We start from the raw sequence: 22,008 nt of genomic DNA on the forward strand, positions 1-22,008 counted from the left end.
CCCAGCCCCTCCCCGGCTGTCCTTCCTCCCCCGCAGCCTCAGCTTGCTGTGCTGGCAGCGCGGCATCCTGGCTGGCTCCGGGGCTGGGCGGCGCGGTGCAGGGGCAGATTTACAAGTGAACACAGAGTGCCCTGGCAAAGGCCCCCCAACAACAGGGGGACCCAGGGCCGGGCACTCGGGCAACTCAACACTGGCTGCACTGAAATCATATGCAGGCAGGCGGTGCAGATGGCGGGAGCGCAGGGAACGCAGGCAGAGGCTCAGGGAGAGCACTGGGAGGCCACACAGCCGGCCAGAGAGAAGCGGCCCTTTGAAGGGGAAACTGCCGCTTCTCTCTGGCTGTGCGGCTGCCCCTGCTCCTGTTGAGTCCTCCGCCCATGTTTGCGGGGCCACATTCCGAAAGGGGCTGGGTGGGGGGAGATGGATAAGGGGTAGGGTCCTGGAAGGGGCGGTCAGGGCAGGGGTCCTGGAAGGGGTGGTCAGGGGTGGGGTGGATGGAGGGGGTCGGTTGGGGACAAGGAGCAGAGGGGTTGGATGGGTTTGGAGGTTCTTAGGGGGGCAGTCAGGGGGCAGGAAGTGGGAGGGGGTGGATAAGGGGTGGGGGGCAGGCTGTTTGGGAGGGGGCACAATCTTCCCTACCTGGCCCTCCATACTGTTTTGCAACCCCAATGTGGCCCTTGGGCCAAAAAGTTTGCCCACCCCTGATCTAGACGGACCTCCTGCACATCACAAGCCACAGAACCTCACCCATCCACTCCTGCAATAGGCCCACAACCGCTTGCTGAGTTACTGAAGTCCCAAACCTGGATGAAGAAAGTGATTGAAAAAGTGATTACAGAAATTAATTTTTCCCATTAATAAAAGTTTTACAACCTTTATTTTTTTTGAAATGTTAACAGCATTTTGAGAAACAGATGATACCATAAAACAACTACAGTAATTTTCACTTCCTCATAGCTGTCACTAGTCAATCCTAGTTATGAATTACCAATTTAACTCTGGTTATAAATCAATCCTCTATTCTTTATAATGGCTGCAGTGAGAAATATGAACATGTAGGTGAATATTAATTTTCACATATGTGCTTGTAGCTATAAAATGTTGGTATGAAAACTACTTTATGATATAGCGTAGGCACGGGAACTAGGGGTGCGGGTGGTGCTGCAGCACCCCCAGGCTCCAGGCTGCCGGCCCCATGCACCCAAAGTCCGGGCTCCCGGCCCCATGCGCCTGGGGTCCCGGCTGCCTCAGCTCTGAGGGGGTAGGGGTGGATAAAAGTAAGGGTATAGCTTTCAGTATCCCCACTATTAAAAAGGTTCCAGTGTCACTGTTATATAGTATAACATATAGCATAACAAACTTAAAGAATAAAAGTAAAGAACATATAGAATGCACAGCAACTAGCACTAGCAGCAAGCAACTCGCATGAACTACTAGGAGGAAGGTATCAGAGGAGTAGCCGTGTTAGTCTGGATCTGTAAAAGCAGCAAAGAGTCCTGTGGCACCTTATAGGCTAACAGACATATTGGAGCATGAGCTTTTGTGGGTGCATACCCACTTTGTCGGATGCATGTGGAGGAAGGAATATTTTTAGGCAATTCCTTAAAAGGTTTATGCAAATGATTCTTTTAGTGGAAAGGGCTGTCTCTGACTGGAAGGTTAGGAGAAGACTAAGAATGTGGAATGTTTAATAAAGGGATACCACCTTGAAAGCTGGAGAATCTATTCTTCCCTTGATGCATGCAAAAATACCATTAATCTTACGTAGGCAATAACAAGATATAGAACCATTGGGCCAAATTCACCACTGTCATAAGCAAGTGCAACTCCACTGAAGTCAATGGAGTTGCATCTGCTTAGGGCAGCAACAGATTTGACTTCTGATGTCAGAATTTTTAAAAGGTTAGCACATAAAATATCCAGCGTCACAGGTAAACAAGGTTAGAGCTCTTCCTTTGGCCTCTCAAAAGGGAAATTGTCAAGGTAGCTTTCTGCTAAACGTATAAGCTGCCTCACGGCGGAAAGTAACAGGATGTCAACATCGCACGAAAGATCCAACTCGGAGCAGTAGTTTTTAACAGGTACAATTTGAGCAAGAGGGATTCCAAGTTTCTCTGCAGTTATCCGCATCTGTAGAAAGGGCACAACATGGATTATCCTAAAGAGCTCCCCGACTATTTTTAAATCTTTCTGTTCCTTGAGGAAGCTAAGCAAAAGCTTCAAGGATTTTCACAGATACTGTTTGGTGAGATTAAAAGTGGAAGATATTTTAGTTCTTTAAACTTTCTTATATTGAAGGCATAACTACTTTCACATCATACCCATCCTGCAACTGAAGTAGCAACTACATTTTGATGCAGCTAAAGGCCATATTCACTTTATTTTATTCATCTTTAGCAAATTCACTGATAGAAACTGACTGCGTAAACTGAGGCCAAAATCCTCTATTTAATCTCAGAGGTGATATCTAGAACACAGGGCTATTTTTCCTTCATAATGATCTAGAGCAGAGGTTCTCAAACTGTGGTCCATGGACCACAAGTGTTCTGTAAGCTCCATTCAGGTGGTCCACAGATAGTTCCCTCTAAGGTGCGTGCCTTGGCGGCCACACACAACAAAATGAAGGGCCACACACCTAATTACTGAAGCTGCACAGGAGGGAATAGGGGGCTTCACTTGGGGGAAATAGAGGGTAGGTGGGAGGGGGCAATGGGGTAAGAAGAGGGGGTGGATGGAATTTGGGCTGTGCAGGGCTGCAGTGGCCAGGGAAAGGGGCGACGTTCCCCAGCTCCAGGGCTGCAGCTGCCAGGAAGAGACGGCCCTCCTTCCCAGCCTCAGCTCTGTGGCTGCTGTGGTGGGGGAGAACCCCCCCCCCACCTCCTTCTCAGCCCTAACTCGGGAGCTGCTGCAGTGGAGGAGAGAGGGAGAGACCCTCCTCCTTCCCAGACCCAGCTCGGGGCTGCCGTGGCGGGGGAGAGAGGGCACATCCATCATATTAGAAGGGTCAGACTACTGACATTAAAATATGCATTGTGTGCTTATATTTGTAGAAGAAAAATGTAAATTAAGGGTTTTTTTTATATAGCGCTTTTTTCCAAAGCGCTTTACAATAGTTAGCTAACAGTACAAAAAACATCTGGAAAGATCATTAAGTGGTCTGCTGAGACCCTCAGCGATTTTCAAGTGGTCCACAAAAAAAAAAAGTTTGAGAGCCACTGATCTAGAGAGAACACCCTTAAGGATTCATCTCTGGTATAATTCCACTAAAATCGATATTTGGCCTCTATAGATACAGGGAGATGCATTCTCTATACCAATCCAGCTCCTTTGTACTGGATTTTGGTCAGAACTAGGCAGTTCAGATTCTGATGAGAATAGCTCTTCGCTGGTATAAAACTGACACAAGCCAGCTTCTCCGGAACCACGCTCCCGCACACATCCTGACCCTGCATCGTGTGAGATGTAGGAGTATGGGGAGTATCTCAGAGGCAGGGAGGGACCAAGGCAGAGCTCTGCTTTGCTGTGCTGAACCCTTAGACCATGGTTCACACTGAGGCCAGCCCACGGAGTCAGGGAGCTGCACTCAGCTCTCTGACAACGCTTCCCCCATAGAAAGCAATCATATCGCCTAAGCCAAGAGTTCTCAAACTTCATTGCACCACAACCCCCTTCTGACAACAACAAAAATTACTACGCACCACAGGAGCAGTGACCAAAGCCTGAGCCTGCCCAAGCCCCACTGCCCTCGGTGGGAAGGCAAAGCTGAATCCCCAGGGCTTTAGACCCAGGCGGAGAGCCCCACTGTCCAGGACTAAAGCCCTTGGGCTTGAACCCTGGGGCCCAGCAAGTCTAGCGCTACCCCTGATAACACCACTAAAACGGGGTTGTGACTCACTTTGGGGTCCGGACCCACAGTTTGAGAACTTCTGTCCTAAGCTAAGGATTCCCCAGGTGGGGAAGTCTTCAAATGGCATAGAGTTGGCTATTCCTCTTGGCAATGCCTGACTGAGAGATGGCCACTTGGGCCACATTCCTCAAAGGTACTTAGGCACCTAACTCCCATTGAAATCAGTGAAGTTATGTGCCTAAATACCTCTGAGAATTGCTGATGGCTGAATCAGCCCCAGGCCAGCTTCAGTACTGGGGAACTGGAAACCACCACCAGCCTCTGATTTTCCACAACTTTCCACCTTGTGTTAGCATTTATAGCTGTGTAAAGAGAGTGCAGAGTAGGTGTAAAATTTTACCAAAGCAGAATGACAGCATATTGCAAGCACTCTGCGCAGGAGTGAATATCTACACAAGATAGAAGGCAACAGAACAGGGCCCCCTTCCACTTCCTTCCTCCCCTGAAGTGTCTCCAATGCCAGGATGGAGAGGCTAGTTGGTGCAGAAATTCTGTCTTTTCCCTCCCCCCGCCAGTTTTACAGCTATTCACACCAGGGGAAATTTGCAGCTGGCCAGTTATGGCCAGACTCCAGCTCCTTTATATGAAGTGAGGTTCAGCAAAATAATCTGGCCCTTAATTTTTCATGAGGTTTCTGGTATCTCTGGCTATGTCTACACTACTGTGGTAAGTCGACCTACACTACACAACTCCAGCTACATAAATAACGTAGCTGGAGTCGACGTATCTTAGGTCGAGTTACTGTGGGGTCTACACCACGAGGAGTCGACGGGAGAAAAATCTCCCATCGACTTATCTTACTCTTCTCATCGGGGGTAGAGTACAGGGGTCAACTGGAGAGCGATCTGCTGTCGATTTGGCAGGTCTTTACTAGACGCACTAAATGGACCTCTGGTGGATCGATCTCAGAGCATCAATCCCAGCTGTAGTGTAGACCTGCCCTCCATCTTTTGCTGTTATACAGTTTTATTCTTCAGAGGTAACCAAAACCTGAAGTATTAAATTTAGTTATATTTTCAGCTTGTGCCTACAAGACCAGAATGAGAATGTGTGTAGGAATATGCGGGGATGCAAGTATTGCAGAAGTAGAGTATCACAATACCTTGATTTGTTCAAGGCAACTGAGTTAATATGTAGCACCACAGTCAACAATGCCATAGTTTACCTGTTTCTCAACAGCTTTGCTATTATACACACACTTGACATCTTCAAGAGTAGAGCAAATTTCATCCACTTTAGTTAGCAAAACCAGTTGTGGGATCCCTGTACCAAAAAAATGAGTAAGATTTTACACCTAATTTCCCATCAGTTCTTCATTGCAGCTGCTTCTGCTTATATAAGGTGAAAGTGTTTTGGTTTTGCACAACAACATTAAAAATAAAGATTATTAAACTAATATTAATTGAACAGTTATTGGGCAGCACCCCAATTGTCTTGATGAGAAGATGCTTTTTAAGCAAAATGATTATTATTCCCCCAGTACAGTTGACAACACACCTAATGACTCACTCACCTTATTGGGAAGATTGCCAGGGCTGAGATTCAGTGCAATGAGTTCAATTACTCCAAACAAGGGACACAGAAAACATGACATACCTAGCTGAGTTCAATAGCACAACTGGGGCCCGTTTTTACCCCCATAGGTTATGTCTCTGTCTATTCCCTCCTATGGAAGTGACTCATATCGTGTAGGGAGAAAAATCAGGCCCTAGGTGTTGTGTCCAAACACAACCACAAGAGCTAATGGTGTAAACTGGCATTTGCAAGCATAAGACTCCAATTCTTCAGTTCTCTTCACTTTTTGTTGCATCCCATCTCCATGGCAGCTACTAAATGAAACAATGTTACCTCTACTCCTTTTTTAAAAGGTTTTATTGCCTTGGATTATATGTATTTTTAAAGTAATTAATGAAATCAAAGTGAATATTTCCTGGTAAGATGTATTCCTAGAAGCCTTTACTCCTGGGGGAATTCACTGCCACTGCATGCACGCATATTCATGTTCCGGCACATATTTTTGAAAAAAAAAAATCCAGAAAATAGTTTCTACTGAAAAGTTACTGCAGTTCCACCTTTTGCACAACAGAAGGTGCTGTGGAGCTAGAACACAGCAGCCACTCCTGGCCAGCACCAGCTCTGATAGGGAAGAGAAAGAGCCTGCCTTCTTCACAGTGCCTCTTGGGTGACATCAGGAGACAGGGGCTATGGGGAGACAGACTGGAGTTCATAAGGGCTATTGAGGGAGGACACACTGGGGGAGAGGGAGTGGTGAAGAGCCACATGGGGATAGGGGCACGGGTGTCTGAGTGGGGATGAAGGGACACATAGAGACATGGAAAGATATGCCTGACTGAATGGGGGAGGCGAGGAGTCAGCCAGGGTCTGCTCCCTAACAATCCCTTCCTGTCCTCCTCCCTCCCCAAAAAAACCTTTTCCATACTTTTCCCACCCATACCCAAAAATACTTCAAGTTCATACCCAGGCTCCTTCCCAGCAATTACTTCCCTCTCTTTCAGCTCCTCTGTTACCACTGACTTCCCAAAGCCTTTGCACTGCCTCTGAGGAGTGTGGGAAATATGGTTCTGTACTATAGTTTAAATGAATTATTACTCAGAGTTCTGTATTAATATGCCTAGTAAGGAAACTATTTGTCAAAAAACATTTCCTGAATCTTTTTTGTTGTCTGTATTATTACAGACATACTTACTGACAGGGATTTTGAAATAAAGTACTAAATAATTAAAACTGTTTGATTATATTGTGTTTATTTGTGTTTTGACAAATAAAATATGAAGAATTTTGCAGAATTTTAAAATATTGTGTGCAGAGTTTTTAATTTTTTGGTGCAGAATTCCCCCAAGAGTAATAGAAGCCTAGTGCACAGCTCTGTTTCTCTAGTGGTCTGTGTCAACAGGAGGGCTTTGCTGTACTGAGGAGCAGAAACTCAATAGGGCACACTGTAAAACCAAAAAGCGGAGAACAATGGAGGTGATCAGGAATTCCTCTGTTCTCCTACCACACAAGAACCCATTGCAGTTCCCATACTTCCATCAGACTGGGGGCCTGTCCCACCAGAGTGCATTAATCCCACTCAATCTTGGGTGACCTCAAGTACAATATGTGGCTATTTCTCCTCCCAGACCAAGGATAAGCCTGGCTCCTAGCAGTACTTCAGGCCCCTAATGACTCAAGCTGCTCAGGCTTGAAAGTCAGATCACCTCCTGGGCGTGCCCACTTCATTCAGTTCTACGATTTAGGAGACATAAAACATACCAAACTGGTTCACTTTCTTTCGAAGCTGTTTCAGCTTGTCTTCCAGTTTCTCAGGGAGAATCTCAATTTTGCACCCATCAATAACAAATGCAACACAATGAATCTGATCCTTCAGAGAAGGGGTCTTGATATAGCCTGGACAATCTGGACGAAGGGTGGCAGCTGGATTAAACTGCAAAAAAAAATATTTATAATAATAAGTAGCACTTCTAAAGAACTGGAGGTTCAAAGAGCTGTACAAACACTGATTCTTACAATACCCCTTTGGAGCAGGGAGACAAGTATTATTATCTCATTTTACAGAGAGGAATACTGATATTCAGAGGGGGAAAATGATTTACACATACTCATATATGGAGTGATCAAATCAGGATTTAAATTCTGGATTTCTCAATTCTCAGTCTAATACTATTTCTTCCAGATGGAGAGCCAGATTCTGATCTCTGTTATTGTAAACATGTGTAAATCCAGAGTCACTCCTTTGAAGTCAAAAGAGTTCCTCTGAATTTATATCCCTTGTGGAAAAGTAAAAATGAAACCAAAAGACAGCTCTAGAAATTAAAAAGGATTTTTGACATATTACTTGTGTATGTGTGTGTGTTTTTAATCACACTTTTTATTAAGGTTCCATCTATCAAGCATTAATAAATTATGAACAGATGTTTTAATAAATGGTTAATTGATTGTTGTAGAGTCCATCAAAAATTTACTCAAAACCATGGCTTATAACCATCTGTAACATCTACTCATGTGCTTATAACCATCTTTACACATGCTGCTCAGTACTGTAACATGCTTTTAACATTCTTCATTTATTACTTCTTTGTAAACCATTTAAAGATGGAATTTTAATATAAAGTGGGACCAAATAAATCACAGGAAAATTGGTTTGTGGTTAAAGCATAAAACCAGGACTCAGGATATCCGGCTTCCAATATATCATTGACCAAGATAATTAATCACTGCTCCTAGTTTCATATTTTAAAAATGGGATTAATAACACTTTATATCTCACTGGGTTGCATAGGCATGTGCACGGGGTGTGCCAGGTGTGCCCAGGCCTAATGCTCGCGGGCCGGATCCGGCCCCTCAGGGCTTCGGATCCAGCCTGCAGGATTTGCCCCCTGTGGTGCCGCAAGCCCCACACTGCTCTCAGAACGTCCCTGGGGCCTCCGGGTGGGGGGCAGAGGGCTCCGTGCCTTGCTCCAGGCACCGCCCCCTGCAGCTCCCATTAGCCGGGAACGGGGAACCGCGGCCAATGGGAGCTTCAGGGGAGGTACCGTCCTGGAGCCCGAACCCCTCCTGTACCCCGCTCCCCAACTCCCTGCCCTGAGCCCCTGCTGCACCCTGCACTCTGCACCCCTCCTGTACCCCAACCCCCTTCCCTGAGCATCCTCATATACCCCGCACTCCTCCTCTGCCCCAATCCCTTGCCCTGAGCCCCTTCCTACACACCACATCCCCCCACACCCCGCACTCCCTCCCGCACCCCAACCTTTATGATGTTCGCCTTTAAAAAAAAAATTCCCTGGGTGCACACCCTAATGAAATGTGCTGCGTACACCTATGCTGGGTTGTTGTGAGGATAAATTAAGGTTTGTGAGGGGCCAAGATACTACAACGATGAGAATCATACAATGACCTTAACCCTCCATCTTTGCTCCTGTAACAAGCTCAGTTCATATGGAATGGAGAATCTAAGTCTACATCTCTTGCATATTACAACAGTTAATATTTGGAATGGTTTGTAGGCAGCAGCTATCTAGTAATCGAGACAAATGACCAGATAGGAAGGCGCTATACTAAGCTTGAATATGGTGGAAGTTGCTCTTTTCTAGAGCTGGTGAAAAATGTTTTAAAACTATGCTTTCAAAAAATTCAAAATGTCAATATTGTTTCTGTTTCACCAAAATAACCCATTCTTCATTTTTCATCAGAAAAAAAAATATTTAAAAATGCTTATTTCCTGAAAACCAGGTTTCCAGTAAAAAATTAATTAGAAAACCATTTCAATAATGGAATTGGTGACATTTTTGCTAAAAAAATCTTGGAAACAATTTAACGAAAAACAAAAAAATTCAAAACACAACAGAAATTTGAGGGAGATGTGGTGTTAAAGTCCATTTTTCCATTTAAAACCTTTTTGTTCAAAATATTTCAACCAGATCTACTCTTTATATACCTTAAGCCTGATTCTCCCTTGGCTTGTACCCATACAAAATAGGTACCAAACGCTACCCAAGCAGAGGGGTAGATAGCAATTTAAATCAACTTTGCATAACTGTAAATGACTACACAAGGTGCAGGAGAGTGGAGAATCAGGCCTAAACACCTTTCCATAGTTGATTCATTTTCAAATACACCTTACCTGTGATCACCATTCATAAGCTTTCTCTGTACAAATGAGCACAGTGGGTATTTTGTTCCACGGTAATTAAATGTAGGATATAATATTTGTACATGTAAAGAAACATTTAAGGACATCACTGGGTCTAATAAGGAACTGCACAGAATTTGGTGAAATCGTACCTGGTACCTATCAGGAACATGGCCTTTTATTATGTTGGACACTTCATCAATTTCCAGACCTGTTCCTGATTTTTCTTCTATGCCCATTGTGTCACAGAGGATAATAGGCAGAGGCTTGCCATTGCTTCCATCTTTAACTGGGTAAGTCCTGTACTATTGGGGCAAAAAAAAAGTAAAATAGTATAGAAAGACATCACTGAAAAATGACTATTTAAAGCCAGATTACTATTTCTTAACCATATTGAGTAATGCCTTTCTCATCACAAGCAGATGCATGGAATTCAGTGGGGGCAATCATAGACCATCTTTGGATTTTCCATTTAGTGGGGAGGGGAGGGAATGTGGATTTTTAACTAAGAGACTGTGATTTAGCTTGGATGTTGTTTAATTAGAAGCAAATATTTACCTGTGTTGTCATGCTAGCATTATCAGATCCCGCTAGGGCTTGGCTTGTCACATAACCTCGGAAAACTGAATTCACAGAGTTGAAAAAACTGGACTTCCCAGCTCCAACTGGACCAAGAACCAAAATCCGAATCTGTGGCACTGAGTTTAAATAAGGTTTGTAAGATCTGATTTCCTCCATTATTTTCCCTCTTTCCCTGTTAAGACAAAAAGATTTGCATAGTGTTAAACACCCATGAGATCACAGCCCATGTTTTGCACTATAGTGAAATTAGGAAACTGCAAATATTCCCCATCTTTCCCTATACTCCATTTTTAACTATCATCAAACACACACTGCTAAACAATCAGTGGGGCCATTGGACAATCAAGGTGCTAAAGGAGCACTTGAGGAAGAGAAGCTAAATGCTAAATTGCAGAGAAGCTAAATGAATTCTTTGCATCAGCCTTCACTGCAGAAGATGTGAAGGAGATTCCCACACCTAAACTATTCTTTTTAGGTGACATATCTGAGGAACTGTCCCAGACTGAGGTGTCATTAGAGGAGTTTTGGAACAAACTGATAAATTAAACAGTAATAAGTCACCAGGACCAGATGGTATTCATCCAAGAGTTCTGAAGGAACTCAAATATGAAATTGCAGAACTACTAACTGTGCTTTGTAACCTATTATTTAAATCAGCTTCTGTACTAGATGACTGGAGGATAGATAATGTAACACCATTTTTAAAAAAGGCTCCAGAGGCAATCCTGGCAATTATAGGCCGGTAAGCCTAACTTCAGTACCAGGCAGATTGCCTGAAACGATAATAAAGAACAGAATTATCAGAAACACAGATGGACATGATATGGTGGAGAAAAATTAACATGGCTTTTGTAAAGGGAAATCAGGCCTCTCCAATCTATTAGAATTCTTTGAGGGAATCAACAAACATGTGGACAAGGGTGATCCAGTGGATATAGTATACTTAGACTTTCAGAAAGCCCTTGACAAGGTCCCTCACCAAAGACTCTTAAGCAAAGTAAGCAGTCATGGGATAATAAGGAAAGTCCTGTTATGAATCAGTGACTGGTTAAAAGATAGGAAACAAAGGACAGGAATAAATGGTCAGTTTTCAGAATGGAGAGAGGTAAACAGGGGTTCCCCCAAGGATCTATACTTGAATCAGAGTTGCTCAACACATTCATAAATGATCTGGAAAAGGGGATAAACAGTGGGGAGTCAAAGTTTGCTGATGAAACAAAATTACTAAGATAATTAAGTCCAAAGCAGACTGCAAAGAGTTACAAAGGAATCTCACAAAACTGGGTGACTAGGCAACAAAATGGGAGATGGAATTCAATGTTGAATATCATCCCAACTATACATACAAAATGGTGGGGTCTATATTAGCTGTTACCACTCAAGAAGGAGATCTTGGAGTCATTGTGCTCTGAAAAATCCACTCAATGTGCAGCAGCAGTCAAAAAAGCTAACAGGATGTTAGAAACCATTAGGAAATGGATGGAGAACAAGACAGAAAAATAATGATACATCTATATAAATCCATGGTACGCCCACACCTTGAATACTCTGTGCAGATCTGGTCACCCCATCTCTAAAAATATATATTGGAATTGGAAAAAGTACAGAGAAGGGCAACTAAAATGATTAGGGGTATGGAACAACTTCCGTATGAGGAGAGATTAAAAAGATTGGTATTTTACAGCTTGGAAAAGAGACGACTAAGGGGGATATGATAGAGGCCTATAAAATCTTCACTGGTGTATAGAAAGTGAATGAGAACGTGTTATTTACTCCTTCTCATAACACAAGAACTAGGGGTCACCCAATGAAATGAATAGGCAACAGGTTTAAAACAAACAAAAGGAAGTACTTTTTCACACATCGCACAGTCAACCTGTGGAACTGTTTGCCAGGAAATGTTGTGAAGGCCAAAACTATAATAGGATTCAAAAAAAGAAGTGAATGGTGGATAGTTCCATCAATGAATATTAGCCAGGATGGACAGGGATGCAACACCATGCTCTGAGTGAACCTAGCCTCTGGGTGCCAGAAGCTGGGAGTCGATGACAGGGGATGGATCATTTGACATTTCTGTGTTCTGTTCATGCCCTCTGAAGCACCTGGCATTGGCCACTGTCAGAAGACAGGATGTTGGGCTAGATGGACCGTTGGTCTGACCCAGTATGGCCATTCTTATGTTCTTATGTACATAGTCTACTGAGGACCATTGCAGCAGCCGGAGTGACCATGGTTGATGGTGTCACACCAGGCATCATGTTGTGAAGTTCCTAGCTATGGCTCATTCCTGCAAATCCATAAATCTCCAGGGTAGTCTCATAGACACATCAGGTAGAATCAAGACATGCACCCCTTCACAGGTCAATGGAGAGTTTGAGAGCATCCTGGTAACATGGCCAAAGAGCATGCAAAGGTGCTTTTGAATATAGTGAGCAACTGAAGAACAGACAGATCTCTTTGAGAGTATGACCTTCACACAAAGTCAAACCACTTTATGCTCAGGATTTGGTGCTGGTATCACATATGGAATGGATATTTAACTATGGTGTCCTCTATTTTGGGTGCCCAATTTAAAGCACATAGGGCCTGGTTTTCAGAAAGTGCTGAGTACTCACAGTTCCTATTGAAGCCAATGGGAGATTCAGGTTCACAGAACATATACAAATCTACTCTAAGGTGTCTCAGTCTGTGTACCCTAAATCAGTGGTCATCTTTAAAATTTTTGAAAAAATGTTAAACCAATGCTGCCTACAATAGTTGCTTTGAACGTCACAGGGGAATAAAATCTCTGTTGCAATGTGCTGGCTCTGTCACAGGAATGGCAGCAAAGTTACATTCATTCAAACAGGTTTAGAAGTAAACTAAAAGCTATTAGTAGGGTAGGGTTAATCTGTTTTCACAACTTATGTATACAGAGCATACAAGTTGTCATGCATTACACATGTATTCTGGTAACCAGCCTCAGGTACCGTAAACCACGAAATGCAGCTTAGGTCTTGTAAGCTGTGCAGTGTGAAAACATAGCAAATAAGCAGAATCAGACAGAACTGACACATCTGAACCAACATCTAGCATGCAGTCATTGGAGTGTGACTGTTTTCTAGGTGTGCAACTGTCAACATAGCAAAGGAGTTTCTGAATAGGATGAGGTGAACAGCAATTCTCTACAATCACTGTTATAACATCAGGCACTGTGACTTCATGTTCCTGATTTCTGAAGTAAGGACAGTGGCATGTTTTATAGAAAGGTCTTTTTATACTGTTGACACATGGCATCTTTGACAGAACATCCTGTACAGATAACTACGTACAGCATATATGCTTAGTGGAAGCACAACATTCTTTCATGGAGGGTGTTTTAACTAACCTGACATCTGTTGGAAAAGTAAGACAGCAAATCACAGCACAACCAACAAGTTCTCTGAATGTGCTGGGACCATGTTTGTTTCAGACAATGAAGGAAGTAACCAAGTGGCAACCATTTTAGACTTCATTCTGAATAACAAGGAGGAATTGGCTGCAAAACTGAAGGTAGAAGGCAATTTAGAAGTGATCATTAAATGATAGATTTCATGTTTATAAGGACAAGGAGTGAAAGCAGCAGCATGAAGACAATGGACTTCAAAAAAGCAGACTTTAACAAACTCAGAGAAGTGGTAGGTAAGGTCCCATGGGAAGAAAATGTAAGGGGAAAAGAAGTTAAGTAGAAATGGCAGTTTCTCAAAGAGACAATATTAAATGCACAGCACCAAACTATCCAGATGTGAAGGGAAGCTAAGAAGAATAGTAAGGGGCCAATATGCCTCCATCAGGAGCTTTTTCATGACCTGAAAATCAAAAAAGAATCCTACAAAAAGTGGAAACATGGACAAATTGCTACAGATGAGTACAGAAGAGTAGCACAAGGGACAAAATCAGAAAGGCTAAGGCATCAAATGAGTTACATCTAAAAATGGACATTAAAGCAGGGTGGATTATTTAAATTTTGATATTTAAATTATAAGTTTTTCTTTTTAAAGATAAACCTGTTTAAAATGAAATCTGAAATTAATACAAAATATATTAAGGCCTAAATGTATAATCTCTTAAAATATTAAATTAAAAAATTAGCATGCTGAATCCATGAGTTTCCGTCAAAAAATTTGAGTTAAAGGCTGCTTTTCTATATAAAGAAAGTATCAGGTAGAAAACATTTAATTTTTGAGGTCAAACTTTATAAATATGATACAAGTGTAGTAAATAAGCAATATATCATTCACTATTTTCTAACATACTAAAAATGTACAATTAATAAGAATCAGAAAATATTAAGTTTCAGGGTAGCAGCCGTGTTAGTCTGTATCCGCAAAAAGAACAGGAGTACTTGTGGCACCTTAGAGACTAACAAATTTATTTGAGCATAAGCTTTCGTGGGCTACAGCCCACTTCATCAGATGCATAGAATGGGACATATAGTAAGAAATATATATACATACAGAGAACATGAAAAGGTGGAAGTAGCCATACCAACTGTAAGAGGTTAATTAATTAAGATGAGGTATTATCAGCAGGAGAAAAAAAACTCTTTGTAGTGATAATCAAGATGGCCCATTTTAGACAGTTGACCAGAAGGTGTGAGGATACTTAACATGAGGAAATAGAATTAATTAGCCTTTGTTTGCAAAACCTGATGAAATTCACCCTAGGAAATAGCTGAAGCAATCTCAGAACCATTAGCAATTATCTTTGAGAACTCAGGGAGGATGGGTGAAGGACTGGAGAAGAGCAAACATAGTATTTATCGTTAAAAAGAGGAACAAAGAGGACTTGAGGAGTTACAAACCTGCCAGTCTAATTTTGATACATGAAAAGATACTGGAATAAATTATTAAACAATCAATTTGTAAGCATCTAGAGGATAACAGAATGGTAAAAAATAGCCAACATGGCTTTGTGAATAACAAATCATGCCAAGCCAACATAATCAGTGGATCAGAAGTGAAGCTGTAGACATGATGTATCTTGATATTAGTAAGGTTTTTGACAGAATCCCATATGACATTCCCATAAGCAAATTAGGGGCATATCGTCTAGATGAAAAAATTACAAGGTGGGTGCAAAACTGGTTAAAAGAATATACTTAAAGAGCATTTATCGAGGGTTTCCTATCATACTGGGTGGACATATCTAGGGGTTCCACCGGGGTTGGTCCTGGGTCCGATTTGAATAATTAAGTGAAGAGTACACTTGTAAAATTTGTGGATGACACCAAGCTGGGAGGGGTTGCTAGCACTTTGGAGGACAGAATTAGAATTCAAAATGATCTCGACAAATTGGAGAATTAGTCTGAGATTAATAAGATGCACTTCAATAAAGACAAGTGCAAAGTACTAAGCTTAGGAAGGAAAAATCAAATGTGCAGTTACAAAATGGGGAATAACTGTCTAGGTAGTAGTACTGTTGAAAAGGATCTGGGGGGTTACAGGGCTTCACAAATTGAACAGGAGTCAACAATGTGGTGCAGTTGAAAAAAAGGTTAATATCATTTTGGACTCTGTTAACAGCAGAATCAAATGTAAAGCACAGTAGGTAATTCTCCCACTCTACTCAGAACTGGTGAGAGGCCCCAGCTGGAGTACTGTGTCCAATTCTGGGCACTATAATTTAGGAAAGATGGACGAACTGGAAAGAGTCCAGAGAAGAGCAACAAAAATGATGAAAAGTTTAGAAAATCTGATCTATAAGAAAAAGCTAAAAAATCTCTGCATATTTAGACTTCAGAAAACAAGACTGAGGGGGGACTTGATAACAGGACTGTTATAAAGAAGAGGGTGATCAGTTGTTCTCCATGCTTACTAAAGGCAAGACAAGAAATAATGGACTTAATCCGCAGCAAGGGAGATTTAGATATTCGGAAAACCTTTTTAAGTATAAAGATAGTTAATCTTTAGAATAGCTGCTTAATCATGGTTTGTAATCCTCTGGAATGTCATTTTAAATCTCTGCCATAGCAGACTCACTGTGGCTAGGAATATGTATAGCTCTTCATTAAGCTTATTTTGGTTCGGACATTAATTTCACTTGTATGTTTAACCTGTTCTGAAATCATCATTTTGTACTTATCCCCTGATTGTGAGGTGCTCAGACACTATGGTCATAGGTGCCATATTACTACCTAAGATACATTGATAAGCACCTCAACAACACGTCGGTCTATTCTAGCACCATCTAGTTAATTCCTAAAGTAACTCACATCACCAGAGTATTTGGTGGCCACAGATCATTATAGTGATATATTACAACAGTTAACTTACTCAGTTGTCCATGTAATCTTCCTCCATGGAGATTCCAGGAAACTGCTAATATCTAGGGGAAAGGATCATATAACATTAAGAGTACAAAGCTATAATTTCCTCAATAAATATTTTCTCTTTTGATATCAACTTACCTTCAACTCGATACACCTCACATTCTGTAAGGCCTAGATCATTTCCATGCAAGTCAGCAACATTGAATGTGTAGTTGTCGTTAGAACTTGTTGCTGCTGCTGCTGCATTTTGGTCCAACAACTGCAGTGCTCCACCGCCAAAATTAGGGCCATTGGAACTATGGTCATATATAGCAGATGTTGCAGTTTTAACAGGAATTTTTAGTGGGCTGAGCACACCCTCTTTGCTTTTTAATCTAAAGAGAAAAGCCTTCTCGTCACTTATGTACCCTCCAGATGAAACATAGCACTGATTTGTAAATCCTCCAAAAACATAACCACTTCCGTTATATGCTACTGCTACAGTTGGCCCTTGTGCATCACACTTGGCATGAAATATAGAAGCATTGTAACCATGGACGCTTGCTTTATAGAGAAGACTTAAGCTTCTGCTCCCCAACAGATGATGCAGTTGCTCTACCTCATCTTGTGTTAATCTAGATTTGACATCAGCCATTCTTCTTAATCTAAAAAGACAGAAAAGATTTTACAATTACTAGTATAACAATAAGAAAAATGTATTATTAGTTTTAATTCAACTCAACTCACCAAAGATGGAAGGTAGTGGTGAAGGCCCTGTGTTCCCCATGGAATAGAGAGGCATGACAGTAAGTCATTATCATCATTATTAGTAGTAGTAGTATTCCAGGGCTATCTAGAGTCCCCAACTGAGGTCAAGGCCATATTGTGTTAGGCACTGTCCACACATATAGTTAGAGACAGTCCCTACCCAAAAAGCCTACCGTCAAAATAAACAAGACAGACAAATAGGGGAAGAAAGATAATGTTATCCCCATTTACACATGGGGGAAATGAATTAGAAAGAGTCAGCATAGCTTCATGGATTTCACTGCAAAACAATTTTTCTACCTGAATGGAGACAAAATATTCTTAAAACGTATGGCCCAATTGTGTTGCCTTTACTCAAGCAAAACTCCTACTGACTTCAATGCAGATCAAGCCCATTTTATCTAAATGGTCAAAACTTTTGTACTGTGACCTGATTCTAATCTTACTTACACTGGATAATTCCACTGACTTCACTAATTTATGGTGGTGTAATGAGAGCAGATACACGTTCATTGTCCCAGAAACATAGTTCCTACTTTATGGAGTGAATTTTTTTCTCTTTCCAAGAACAAAATAATGGCCATATTGGGTCAGACCAATGGTCCATCTAGCCTGATATCCTGTCTTCTGACAGTAGCTTGTGCCAAATGCTTCAGAGGGAAAAAAGAGAACAGAGCAATTTTGAAGCTTCTGGCATTTTGGAGGTTTAGGGACACCCAGAGAATGTGGTTGTATCCCTGACTATTTTTGCTAATAGTCATTAATGAAACTATCCTCCATGAATTTATTTAATTCTTTTTTGAACGCAGTTATACTTTTGGCCTGCACAACATCTCCTGGCAATGACTTCCACAGGTTGACTGTGCGCTGTGTGAGAAAGTACTTATTTTTATTTGTTTTTAACCTGCTACCTATTAATTTTATTAGGTGACCCCTATTTCTTTTGTGATGTGAAGGAGTAAATAACACTTCCCTAGTCACTCTTTCCATACCATTCATGATTTTATAGAACCCTATTATATCGTTCCTTAATCATCTATTTTCTAAATCAAACAGTCCCAATCTTATTAATCTCTCTTTTTATGGAAGCTGTTCCATACCCCTAATCATTTTTGTTTCCCTTCTCTACACCTTTTCCATTTCTCATATCTTTTTTTGAGATGGGATGACCAGAACTACATATAGTATTCAAGGTGTAGATGTACCATGGATGTATATAATGGTATTATGATATTTTCCATTTTATTATCTTTTCCAATATGCATTACTTTGTACTTATCAACACTGAATTTCATCTGGCCATTTTTACGCAGTCACCCAGTTTTGTGATATCCCTTTGTAACTCTTTGCAGTCAGCTTTGGACTTAGCTATCTTGAGTAATTTTGTTTCATCTGCAAACTTTGACACCCCACTTTTTACCCCCTTGTTCAGATCATTTATGAATGTGTTGAACAGCACTGATCCCAGTATAGATCCTTGGAAGAATCCCTGTTTACCTCTCTCCATTCTGAAAACTGATCATTTATTCCTGTCCTTTGTTTCCTATCTTTTAACCAATTATTGATCCAAGAAAGGACCTTGCTTCTTATCCCAGGACTGCTTAATCTGCTTAAGAGCCTTTGGTGAGGGACCTTGTCAAAGGCTTTCTGAAAGTCCAAGTACACTATATCAACAGGGTCACCCTAGTTCACATGTTTTTTGACACCCTGAGAGAATTCTAAGAGATTGGTGAGGCATGATTTCCCTTTACAAAAGCCATGTTGACTCTTTCCCAGTATATCATGTTTATCTATTAATTCTGTTGTTTAGTTCAGTTTCAATCAATTTGCCTGGTAATGAAGTTAGGCTTACCAGCCCAAAATTGCCAAGATTGCCTCTGGAGTCTTTTTTAAAAATAGGCATTATATTAGCTGCCCTCCAGTCATCTGGTACAGCAGCTGGTTTAAGTGACAGGTTACATGCCACAGTTAGTAGTTCTCCAATTTCATATCTGAGTTCCTTCAGAACTCTTGGGTGAATACCATATGGTCCTGGTGACCTTATTACTGTTTAATTTATCAATTTGTTCCAAAACCTCCTCTAATGACACCTCCATCTGGGACAGTTCCTCAGATTAGTCACCTAAAAAGAATGGCTCAGGTGTGGCGGTTTCCCCCATATCCTCTACAAAGTATTAATTTAGCTTCTCAGCGATGGCTTTGTCTTCCCTGAGTGATCCTTTAGCACCTCAGTCATCCAATGGCCTCACTGACTGTTTGACAGGCTTCTGATGCACTTAAAAAAAATTGCTGTTAATTTTTATGTCTTCAGCTAGTTGTTCTTTAGTTTCTTTCTTGGCCTGCCTTATTATATTTTTACACTTGACTTGCCAGAGTTTATGCTCCTTTCTATTTTCCTCATTAGAATTTGACTTCCATTTTGTAAAGGATACCTTTTTGCCTTTAACGGCCTCTTTTACTTTAGTCACGGTGGTACTTTGACATGCATCCGACGAAGTGGGTATTCACCCACGAAAGCTCATGCTCCAATATGTCTGTTAGTCTATAAGGTGCCATGGGACTCTTTGTTGCTTTTACAGATCCAGACTAACACCGCTACCCCTCTGATAGGTGGTATTTTTGGTTCTTTTCCACTGCTTTTTTTTTTTAATTGGGGTATACATTCAATCTCAGCCTCTATTATGCTATTTTAAATAGTCTCCTGTGAAAAACAGGGCACCCCAATATTCTTTCGGGGCACAATACAGATAAGGAAAAACAAGACTGACATCTTCATGCACACGCACAGAGTTAGGTGCAGTCAAAATCCCAAGATTGGGTAAAATTGGATATACCTCCAGGGAAAATCCCAGCAGGAACCATCCCTCTACTGATAATGAATTGGCAAGGCATCCATCAGATGCTAAGAATATTGTTGATGATGTGAGTATGACTACAGTTATAATAATTGCATAGGTATTTACAGGATTTACAGCATCAGTAATTGTAACTTTACTTATTGATTTAATAAAATGTGTATAACAGACTAGACCTTGTACTTGTGAATGTATGTGTGGTCACTATCCTTGGTGGTAGTGGTCTCTTTTTCGGTGAGATATACCTTTAGGCAATTTGTAGCTGCCTATATTGGATATCAAAGTCCTGAGTATCATGTCAGAAGGTATATACACCATTTTATTATTCTTCATTATAGAGATAAAAAAGAAATATAAAACTTTACTCTTTCAGTCCTTTATCTGTAAATATGCAAACTTTCAAGATCACTTACTGCTTAATTTCATATTAACAAATCTCTGCATGGCACGGTGCATACACTTTGCTTGGAAATGTACAATACATACTGTCCTGTATGAATGTTCTTGTCTTGTTTCCAACTTGGAAAATTTAAAAAGAACATTCTTCACAAGATTTCCAAAGTATTCCTCTGTCCAAATATATTAGAATGATGGGACAGAAAATATGAAACTCTACATTCTACTGTTGGTAGGGGAGTGCTTCCTAAACACACTATGCTCCCTGCTTATCAAGATGAGCTAGACTTAACACTTGTTGTTTTGGGTACATGCAGAATGACTTCTCTTTCAATGGTAAGCCAGTAATTTCTCTGCTCTCTATACAAATATATTGCCCTGAATAAGATGATCCAGGATTCAGTAATTACCACTACAATCTTAGGAATATTTAGTTTAGAAAAGCCCATTAGAATTAGAATGACAGTAGAACCTCAGAGTTATGAACACCAGAGTTATGAACTGGCCAGTCAACCACACACACCTCCTTTGGAACCAGAAATACGCAATCTGATTGCAGGAAAGACCAGTTAAAAAAAAAGTATAGTACTGTGTTAAATGTAAACTACTAAAAAAAAAGGGGGGGGGAGATTTGACAAGGTATGAAAACTTTCTGTGCTTGTTCAGCATTTTTCTTCTTCATAGTAAAGTTTCAAAGCTGTATTAAGTCAATGTTCAGTTGTAAACTTTTGAAAGAACAACCATAAGATTTTGTTCAGAATGGCCAACATTTCAGAAAAAAACAACGAGGAGTCCTTGTGGCACCTTAGAGACTAACAAATTTATTTGGGCATAGGCTTTCGTGGGCTAAAACCCACTTTATCAGATGCATGGAGTGAAAAATACAGTAAGCAGTATAAATATTACAGCACATGAAAAGATGGGAGCTGCCTTACCAAGTGGGGGGTCAGTGCTAATGAGACCAATTCAGTTAAGGCGGAAGTGGCCTATTCTCAACAGTTGACAAGAAGGGGTGAATATCAAGAGAAGGAAAATTACTTTTGTAGTGCTAATGAGGCCAATGCAATCAAGGTGTAATATTTATACTGCTTACTGTATTTTTCACTCTGTGCATCTGATGAAGTGGGTTCTAGCCCACGGAAGCTTATGCCCAAATACATAGTCTCTAAGGTGCCACAAGGACTCCTGGTTGTTTTTGCTGATACAGACTAACACGGCTACCACTCTGAAACATTTCAGAGTTACAAATAACCTCCATTCCCCAGGTGTTCATAACTCGAGGTTCTAGTGTACTTGAAATTCTGCACCTAACCTGTAGTTGGAGCTAGAGTGTTATGGTTCACACATTCACTGATTGTGCCCCAAATGCCTAGTCTCAACCTAAGCTTCAAAGCTGAAGTTATCCTGAAGAAATCAAGATTTACATTACTGTAACACGCCTATAGGTATAACTTGAACCAGAACTTATTCAGTACCGTATTCACACTTCTGAATCCACATTGAAGTCACTGGTGTTACACCAGCATAACTCACAAACAGACTTTTGCCTTCTGTGAGTATTAGTTAAAAGGATGGTAGGGGG

At 41.1% G+C, this 22,008-nt stretch overlaps 1 protein-coding gene across 1 annotated transcript; it reads right to left on the reverse strand.

Annotated features, from left to right (window-relative positions):
• Nucleotides 1–1,015: 1,015 nt before the first annotated feature.
• Nucleotides 1,016–17,177, reverse strand: LOC120370867 (interferon-induced protein 44-like). Its single transcript, XM_039486143.1, has 7 exons — nt 16,567–17,177; nt 16,433–16,484; nt 10,116–10,311; nt 9,710–9,862; nt 7,181–7,352; nt 5,073–5,170; nt 1,016–2,130 (listed from the first exon to the last, which is right to left on the reverse strand). Exons 1-7 carry the CDS (start codon nt 17,060–17,062, stop codon nt 1,942–1,944), a joined length of 1,356 nt encoding a protein of 451 aa, XP_039342077.1. The 5' UTR covers nt 17,063–17,177; the 3' UTR covers nt 1,016–1,941.
• Between the last annotated feature and the right edge of the window lie 4,831 nt (nt 17,178–22,008).

The sequence above is a fragment of the Mauremys reevesii genome, linkage group 8 (assembly GCF_016161935.1).
Source record: "Mauremys reevesii isolate NIE-2019 linkage group 8, ASM1616193v1, whole genome shotgun sequence".
NCBI lineage: Eukaryota > Metazoa > Chordata > Testudines > Geoemydidae > Mauremys > Mauremys reevesii.